We start from the raw sequence: 10,000 nt of genomic DNA, 5'->3' as shown, positions 1-10,000 counted from the left end.
CAATAATGAATTGTATTTTGTACTTGGCAGGCTGGCCACTTTCTGATTGGTGGAAAATACAATTGGCTGGACCAGCGAACCAATCATGGTGAGCGTGGAAGAATACGGCCGCACAAAATGGCTGGTCAATCGAGCCTACTCCCCCCCCCCCCCCCAAAAAAAAAAGAAGAGCCAGAGCCAAATCCTATATGTTGTTAATAAGAAGAGTTGACCCCCCTAAGAGGGTATGTGGTAACATATAGATTGAATAACTGCCAGTAGTCACGAAAGACTAATGTGGTGTATTTTATTGCATTCACGTAACACTTTAAAACTGCATTATAAACCTACTTGTGCCGGAAACCCACATGACTCGCATTTCCGTAGGGTTCCCCGTGAGCGCCAAATGCCCCTGTAGGGGAATATCCGATCCTCCCTTGAAAGACAAAACCTCGCTCTTCACGACAAGCAACGTATAATTGTCGTTCCTGTAATATCCGAACTGGCAATCTTTTCTCAGATTCCACAAACGAACCTCAAACTCGCCATAACCTTTCGTGTAAGTTTCGATGCTGCTAACTTGAACAAAATCCAGATAATGTTCGGGACCTGCCTCTGGAGGACAAAATAGAACCACAACATCTTTAGCATTTGGTCGAAATACTCCAGACCAAGCGACCTTCAACAGCTGCCCATTTGTAATGCCTGACGATGGTGAAACCGTTAACACAGCACCACCATCAACAGCAGAAGGTTTCCGGTTAAAATTTAACTTGAGCCTGTTTGCTGGATTTTTGGCATCTACAACGGTTCCATTAGGATGAAGGCGACCAAAGTAAGTCGGAACGGGATGGTCATGCTTGCAGTTTACGCGAGTAAGCCACAATAACTGCAGGCAAAGAAGAACAAACATTTTCGCTCTTCCGTCTTCCGCCTTTATTGTTCACATGACTTGCACGGGAGTGTTGGCCCCCTTCCACCCCCAAAACGATTAACAAGAGGCTACGGGTAGCCTACACTTTGTTCGAAGGAATTTTAACTAATTTCCTTTAAGGACGTTCTCGCCCAAAATGTTCCCACGTACAGATTATTTTAAACTTCCCACCCAGAAAGGTAATGATTTACATTTGCCAAAAAGGCAAAAAAAAATGGGGGGTCACCGTGCTCGTTTTCGAGATCATGAGGTGCACTTTTAGAAGATTGCGTTATTTTAAGACGACCTTAGCTTACAACTGTCAGCAATAAAAAAGCTACATTAGTGAAATTTAGATCAGGTAAACATACTCAATTCAACATAACTAATATAACTAAATTAACCTTTGCAGCTGATGTCTTTTTCTGAGGTGAAATAGACCTTGAAAAACTATCCATATTAGTCTAAAGCAAGAAAACTTCGGTCGCACGAAAGCATAAAAGGCGAAATATTTGTAACTTCTCACGCACAGATTTTTTTTGCTTTTTGTTAAAATGGACAAAATCAGAAAAGCAAGTGACCTACGGGAAGAAAAATAGGGGTCACCGAGCATTCAAGAGAGTAAAATTGCTGCAAAGTTGTCAAAACGATGGTATATTCGTACTATCACGTCATTGCGTGACATTTCCGAGAAGACCTGGGTCCACAACTATCCCATGATGCCACACGCTTTCACGTTCCATTCTTGTGGAAAATGTTTGCGCCTACCTTTAGCATCGTGTTTACCCTCGTGGTCTGCGATGCATGACATACGCGAAAAAATGCGCAGTAGCAATGGGCGCGAACGTCCTTAAGATTCACAGTATTTCAGTGATTTTTAAATGCATGTTACGAGATCTTGTTGAATCCGTAGTCCGAAGTCCAAGACCCTCCTATCACGATTTTGGAAGAAGATGGTCAGGCAAACGCTTCCAAAATAACAGTAGAAACCTTAAGCAAGGACGACGATGACAGCTACGAGAACATTGTCTAAAAATATAATTTCCCGTTACTGTAATATTTTACAATTACTCCAAATGGCTTAGCCTTCCACGCAGACACTCTTAGGGGTTCGTCACGAACCCCTAAGAGTGTCTGCGTTGTAGGTTAAAGTCGCTCGGCTTGGAAAGGGTGAGTAAACATTCCAAGAATAAAATTGGTGAGGACGGTGTGGATATTTAGAAAGGAAATAGAAACTTGAAAATGACACTGGTACGAACGGCGCTTAATTTAGGGGAGAAAATGAAAATTTATGCTCAAGTGCTGACGTTGTTCATAAAACCTCAAATTTGGCAATTTCACGTAGTTGTTTTGCTGACGACGGCAAAGAAATGGACAAAAGTGAAAAACACACGTGCAGAGCGTGCAAAGCTATTGTGTTTGCCCACTAAATATGCCAATTTGTGATGATCTCTGTAAGCTCCCTAGAGAAACCACGACGGCTACGTCAGTAGTTTGAGCTAGTCTAAGCGTTTCCAGGAACCCATGACCCGGAGCCTACAGATCCCATACTGGGCCTATGTAACGGCATTTTTACAGACCGATCTATTTTTAGACTATCTTTTCCGGAAAAAACAAAGGCATTTCCGGTTCGGTGACCCTATGACGTCAGCTTAATTTCTTGTAATTGGTCACCGGGCTCCTGTGGGAGTCTCATTCGAGGGAAATTCAATCTAAAAATAAATCGGTCTGTGAAAACGCCGTTACACGAACACAGTAGAGTTGTAAGCTCCGGGTCATGGGTTGCTGGTGTTTCACAATGTTTCCATCTTGTTTATGTTGTACAATATGGGCGAAATATGCTAAAACCAGATTGGTATGTACGGATTTGAAGCAAAGAGAGAGAAGGAAAAATTCACTGTTGTTTGTTTACGTTGTCGTCAAAACTGAACCTGAAAATTGGTCATTTTACGTTGTCGTTTTGACGAGTACAGGAGAGAAATGTACAAAAATGCGTGCCGCACGTGTAGCACGATCATTTTTCCTCTTTTAACCAATGATATTACTGCTTTTTGGCGTTGTCTTTGCCGTAGCCGTCGTCGTTTCTTAAGGCCTGGCCAAACGGTCGCAACATTTGAACGCAACATCTTGCAACATTGTTGCATGATGTTGCGACATGTGTTGAATGGGCTGGCCAAACGCACGCAACATTCTCAATGTTTATGTGCCCCAGGCCCCTGGCGCGCAACAAGTGGATCTACAAGCAATTGCAAAAAGGTTGAGACACTGAATCAAAAATTCACCTCTTCTTCCTAAAACCCCTCTTCCAGTTCATAAGAAAAGTCCGAACGCCCCTCCCTTCCCTCCCCTCTTTGCAATGTTGATACCCTTAAGTTTAAGTGCCAAGTGGAAATGGAAACGACTTTGCTTGGGGTGAAGGGAGGTTGGGGGTGTGCTGACTTGAATGACACGCATTGTACGGTTATCAACAGTGAGTGTCTCAACTCTTTATGCAATTGCTTGTAGCGCGCACGCCCTAGTGCAACAATAGGGAGCTTACGAAACGACGACGCCGACGGCAACGACGACGCTACAAAACAATAGGTTTAGTGAGCAAAAACAATGGCCCTGCACGCTCTGCACGTGCGTTTTACATTTTGGTACATTTCTTTGCCGTCATCTCCTAAATGACGACGTGAAATGACCAAATTTAAGGTTCTGTGGAGGACGTTAGCACATGACGATGAATTTTCAATTCTCTCCCTACGCTTCCAACCCACTCATACCAGTTTAATTCCTCGACAGTTACTACACATTTTTAACCCGAAACAACATGAAAGTTTTGTAGTGATATGAATTACGCGAACTCGTATTTTTAAATGAAGTCGTCGTAGCCGTCGTCGTCCTCGTTTCGTAAGCTCCCTAATGTTGCGTGAACGTGGCCGAACGAGTACAACATCATGCAACATCCAAAATGTTGCACGAAAAATTTGATCCATCATCCAACATGTTGCAACATATCGAAACATATCGCAACAGGGTGGTCAAACGCATGCAACTTGTTGTGCCCAACAATGTCGCAAAATGTTGCGTTGAAATGTTGCGAGCGTTTGGCCAGACCTTTAAACTCTCTATTGTCAAGACGAGAACGGCAAAAAAATGTATCAAAATGTAAAACGCACGTGCAGGGCGTGCAGAATTATTGTTTTTGCTAATTAAACCTATTGTTATTTTTTGAATGGTAAACTTTAGTTGCTAACCAAAGGATAATACTAACAGATTTTGAGGATCCTACCTGCACTAGGATTTGCCCAGCGGTAGGATCCTCAAATTTCGTCGGTAAAATCCTTTGGTTAGCAACTAAAGTTTACCATTCACTTTTTTTTTTCTACATTCAAGGTTTTGTCAAGAGATTCCCATAGAAGCACTGTTATTTCGGACACATTTGCCTACCCGTCAAGATGGCTTCCAAAACCGTGATAAGACCTATTTAAAACGTTCAAATTCAAACAACTGGCTTCAAAACTTATACCCGTTTTTTACGACATTGACGGTCATGGTTTTCAAAAGTCTCCATTATCACCGATTTTAGCAGTTTGCAACGCTCTAACATGATCACATCGTCATTTTTCAGAAGTCCTCGTCGTCATAGCCTCCTTTCCCTTTTTTCATATCGGTTTTTCTACCCTCTTCTCTCCCCTCCCCAACTACCGGTATTTTCTCCAGTCCATTCTATAATTGTAGAATTTCCAAACCGATATGCCTTTTCGAAGTCTTCAAGCGTTTTAGTGTGGATACTACACAATTCTACAAAAGGTGTGCGTTTTCAAATGAAAACGCATTATTGTGGCTTGATCCAGTGGTGTAGTGAGCCGGCCCATTGGTGATTGAGCGACAGGCACCCACGGCTACGAAGAAAAGGATGGAGTTTGTGTGTTTTTGTATCGGAAATATTTATTGATTTTTTTTTTTGGCCGTTTGTTTCCAGCAAAGTACTGCACGACTAAGAGAACGACCAGGTAATCTTTTCATCGTTTTCCCTCTCTACCTAAACACGACAGGCTCAAGGTAGCCGACACCAATATAAAATTCTGCCAATCCCTGAGCAAATCCCTTTTTGCGTTTTAATAGACCTCGCAGAGGTTATCTAAAGACTCGTCAGCTCTGAAATCCGTCAATTCTCTTGTTTTCAGTGAGAGCACTTCAGGCCGCAAGCCCGTATTTAGTGCACGCTCCAGGGGTCCTCTTCACCATAGAAATGTCGACGCTATCGACTTAGGTTTTATGCAGGCGTCACTTGGGAAATTGAATTAACAATTTCCGTTGCATACCTCTAACCTCAATGATGATAGGTTTCTTTCAGCTCCAATAAAGTGTTGGCGGCATTTTAAACACACCGGATAACAGATCACAAGAGTTAATATCCAGCAAATGTCTGAAATATTAATTGGATAAGACCAATTTTGGCGAGGGTTTGTTTGCGAGGCAGATACGTATTTCAGAACTATTGTAGATGTTTGGCGCTCGTGACGATGTTTCGTCCTTTGGGTGGATATCCGTTTTTACTTATGGAGGTATATCTATGACAAAATTCAATGATCAGTATTTGAAATAAAATCGTCCAAATCATGAATTCATCAATCCAAAGCTGAATGGCAACAAGCCGATTCATAACGCAGAGAGGCATAACGCAAATAGGCATCACGCAAATAGCCATAACGCGAATAGACATAACGCAAGTAGGCATCACGCAAAAAGGCATCACGCAAAGACGCATAACGCAAATGGCCATAGCGCAGAGGCATAATGGAGGAAGAAAAAGTTGGATAGCGATTATATGTTCTTTCCCTTGAACAGTCAATTGACGTTTTTTTTAGAGCTGAAATTATTTACGGAGTACACACCTAGTCTCCATTCTTCAAAGGGCCTTTGCGTTATGGTTATGGCTATTTTACGTTATTCCTTTTGCGTTATGCTTTGCTGTGTTATGCCTTTCTGCGTTATGCCTTTTTGCGTTATGCCTCTGCGTTATTCCTCTTTACGTTATGGCTGTTTGCGTTATGGCTGTTTGCGTTATGGCTGTTTGCGTTATGGCTATTTGCGTTATGCCTTTATGCCTTATGTCTATTTGCGTTATGGCTGTTTTCGTTATGCCTTTTTGCGTTATGGCTGTTTGCGTTATGCCTCTTTCCGTGATGGCCATTTGAGCCACACATTCCTTTCCCTCTGTTAAGTAAATGTCATCTGGAAATCACGTGCGAGCAACTTAGGAACCAGTCAGCGCTGTGTAGATCGCTCCCCTGAGAGCGTCAATTGCGTCAACTCCTTCTTTGGTGAATCATGAAACAGACGAAACCTTTCCAAAACATTCCTCAGAAACATTAATTTTGTTTCCTCGCGAGTTAAAATGCGATTGCTTAGCAAGGGTATGGCGTCGTTTCATCCAAAATTGAAAGCGCCGTGGAAATATATAAATACGAATACAAATATTTAAGTATTGCGAGTGTATTTGAACAGCACGAGACCCATCACCTTCTTTCAACCGTAATGAACACAACTAGGACAGTAGAGAAAAGAAAGCTCGAAAAAAATCCATTACGTTTAAGCTTGAATTTTTCAGTCTGATTTTGGCGATGATCGTCTCCAAAAAATGATTTAATGTTTTTCTGGTTCGTACTCAGTGTTTCTTCGATTTGAAAGATTGAGCAAAACCATAAATCAGTTCAACCGAGTGACTTCAAGAAATGGGGTTATTCATACATGTAAATACATGTATGATATCAATCCCAAGCGAACGCCACTAATAGGTTTGAATCGCAAGGGAGCAAAATGTTTCAACCATACGAATTCTACCGTACTCATTCTGTGAAGAGCCGCAAACACCAAGGCCAAAGCATGAAATTTATACACTCCAGTTCTCTTTAATAAAAAAGCGATTTTTAATGCCCAACACACGAAGCCCATCTTCTTGCAGTGACCGTAAGCAAAATTTCTCAGGTTCTGAAGTGCACTTCCAGAATCTGGAAGTCCGTTGTGATTGGTCTACATAAATTCCGGCTTCTTTCAGCAGACGCTCGTGGGGGAGGAACGCGTGACGAAGCCCTGAGAGTGTCTCCGTGGGAGGCTACGATAAGTTTGACAAAGCTGTTTTCAATATTTCGGGATCGCCATTCTCGGCTAAATTTCTAGTTTTGCTAAGGCATGGAGACGTGTCTAGGTGATCGGGTGCTTGCTTGGTGTCAGCTATAGCTAGAACAAGAAGAGGTTACCGGGCTGATTGCTGCGTACCCCGAGCTACCTCGGTAGCGCTGTCTGATACTTGGGGCTCCAGACCGCAGACTAACCCTGACTCATAGTTCCTGAAAGCTAACCCTTTTAAAGTCACGGGCTGCTTAGACTCAAATACTGTTTATCAGCGCTATTTGTTAGCAGTCTGCAAAGTCTGCGCTCTTTCTTTTTTCATTTTTGTTGTCATTTTCCTGTCCTGTTATTTTCGAATGATCGGGATTTGTCCTGTATTTATGGTAGAAATCACTGGGGAAAAAAAAGAAACCTACGGATGCTTTTAGGGAAGTCTTGGTTCTTTTTCGAAATCGGACTTTGTTTTTGTGTTCTTAAAATAAAAAATTGGTTTTTGCGAACATGGGATTTTGTCTTTGTGGAAATCGAAGTTTGTTTTTAAAAATCGAACTTGACGAAGTCGTTCGAAATTTAGAGAATTTCAGGCAAAATCTAAATACCGAGTTCGTGTTGTCAATGTTGCTGTATTTTCGTCGTAAAATTGGATTCAGATCAAAGGATTTCGGGAGAAACAAGGACACAAGTGGGCCGTGCTGGGTGCCTGGTGGACAGCAGAAAACCAGCAGCAGCATTTTTAATCCATAATTCTCAAGATGACATAAGTAATGTACGTTACTTAAGAACGAAGCTATCATGAAAGAAAATCTAGGAAAAATACAAAATACAAAATACGAGATCATAATACTCTGCCCACTACGAAAAAATCAGAAGGGTAAAAACCCAACGGGACAAAACCCACTGAATAACGTAGTTCTCGACCGAATGCAACGTATGACGGCTCCGAGGCACAGAGCTTTAAACAACAAAGAATATCGTGAGAAATGAAAGTTTGGTTACCAAAACCAATGGCTTTCCAGAAGGCGAGAGGCCTGAATAAACTAGATCCACTATTTTTATACCAATAATTATCTCATTGACATATCGTGGAACGTAATTGCATAATCGATACATAACAAGAGGAATTAACCACAACATAAGTACCCTTAACAAAAGCCATACGATAAAACATATTTCATAATAACATTTCAAAGGTTTGCGTTACAACCGTCGACGTGCTCAGTTTTACCGATCACTCACTGTTAGATGACCATGGCACATTCTGCAGACCCTGTGGCAATCGATGATTTGGAGCAATTCGCTGCTGCAAACTTGGACAAGGATTCATTTGATTACTATTCCTCTGGGTCCGGTGAAGATGTTACACTGCGGGAAAATCGACAGGCATTTAAAAGGTAGGGAAAGGTTACGTTTATACAAACGTTGGCCGTGTAGGAACTCTGACCAGGGTGGGAATTGAACCCACGACCTTCGGGTTAGATCTCCGCCGCTCTTTTAAACAGTTTAATGTGAAGTGCTAGATTTGTATCCCATCTTCAGTTCCCACGGCCTGCCCCGTCTGACCTTGTAGCTCAATAGGTAGAGCGGCGGAGATCTAACCCGAAGGTCGTGGGTTCAATTCCCACCCTGGTCAGAGTTTTCTCTGTCCTTGTCTGGGCCCATTTCCATCAGTAGGGCTAACGCTCACATGGTTCATATGGGATAGAAATCTAGCACTTCACATTACACTCTATTCAGTTAACTCTATTTAAAAGATTGGTTGGTTGCCGGCGTCCGTCACATGAACGCGCTCCTCTTCAAGGCTGGTATAACGGTGAAGGAATTTATTGGAAAAAGGCAATATTTCGAAAGGCACTGCCTTTGCTCATCAGGGTTTTACAAGCAATAACTACGGTTTAAAACACAGGTCACTCGTTACAGTCATTGTTTTTGTCTAAAACCTAAACATCGTACAGTTTTTAGGCCTAACGAGGCCTAGTAAAGGTTTGGTAACGAGAAACCTGTGAAAAGTGACCTGTACTTAAACCTGTCGGTTCGTAAGAGCCTAAACTGGCGTCTGCCTTTTATTGATAGTATTTTTAATACAATCGAATGGTTCTTTTTGATTTTATGTAACCGGACGAGTTTTTCACCGGCTGTCCGAAATTTTTTTCCATTTATTGCCAATGGCTGCCTTCTACATATAAATTTTGCCCTAACCAGAATAGGTTAGGGAAAGGGAGATTTTTTAATTACTCTGGACAAAGGCTTGAAAGATTTAGAAAGATGTGAATAGGTCTTATCGTCATCTGTTACCGGATCAGAACACAGACACTTCGCAAACTGTCAGGCCGAAAGCACGATATGAATCGTAAGACGTGGTTCTGGAAACATTACGTAGCAATAAGTGTGCACGGCAGATGTATGAACAAATGTTGACGGCTACACTGGTGATTTGGGCAGGATGATGTGTTATAAGCTTGTTTTTGAGAAAGATATCGGTTTGATTGAAGCATCGTTTTTGCTACTATTCAGATGTGCACGCCCTTGGAACACAGCTCTAGATCAATCAAACTCTACTTTTATCGCGTGCCGTTACTTCCAAAACTAAAATTCTTCAGGTTGTTTTGGAATAAATATAATTTTTTCATTTTTACAAAGTGATTGTAATAATAATAATATAATAATAATAATAATAATAATAATAATAATAATAATAATAATAATAATAATAATAATAAGGAGAAGAAGGACAACAATAATAATAGTTTTATTTTCGGATCACCTGCTTTCTGTCCCGCAACATGTACAATGAGTAGCCTTCAATACGTTTACAAACATTGAGGTAAACCGTTTTTTATTGTTATTGACGACGTTGAACTGTTCAGAGATCTGTGTAGCATGTGGGATTGTTACATTAGTAAAAATGTCTTAACTTAGTTGCGTTAAAAACGAAAATTGTCGGCTCACGTCTCCAAAGTTATGCAGTTTTTATTGCTATTAATTTTAAAC

The 10,000-nt window shown here is 41.4% G+C and overlaps 2 protein-coding genes across 2 annotated transcripts in view; one reads left to right on the top strand and one right to left on the bottom strand.

Moving 5' to 3' along the window:
* Positions 1 to 962, bottom strand: part of LOC138007255 (uncharacterized) — a 12,358-nt gene extending 11,396 nt beyond the window's left edge. The window contains exon 1 of the mRNA XM_068854057.1: positions 331 to 962. Within this exon, the coding sequence (XP_068710158.1) occupies positions 331 to 892 (562 nt within the window). The 5' untranslated portion in view covers positions 893 to 962. The remainder of the gene's footprint in view (positions 1 to 330) is intronic.
* Positions 963 to 8,260: 7,298 nt separating this feature from the next.
* LOC138009034 (2-Hydroxyacid oxidase 1-like) overlaps positions 8,261 to 10,000 on the top strand; it is an 8,546-nt gene continuing 6,806 nt past the window's right edge. The window contains exon 1 of the mRNA XM_068856325.1: positions 8,261 to 8,403. Within this exon, the coding sequence (XP_068712426.1) occupies positions 8,261 to 8,403 (143 nt within the window). The remainder of the gene's footprint in view (positions 8,404 to 10,000) is intronic.

Source organism: Montipora foliosa, chromosome 6 (genome assembly GCF_036669935.1).
Source record: "Montipora foliosa isolate CH-2021 chromosome 6, ASM3666993v2, whole genome shotgun sequence".
NCBI classification, from domain to species: Eukaryota; Metazoa; Cnidaria; class Anthozoa; order Scleractinia; family Acroporidae; genus Montipora; species Montipora foliosa.
The sequence above is the reverse complement of the archived record's forward strand: the minus strand, read 5'-3'. Positions and strand labels throughout refer to the sequence as shown.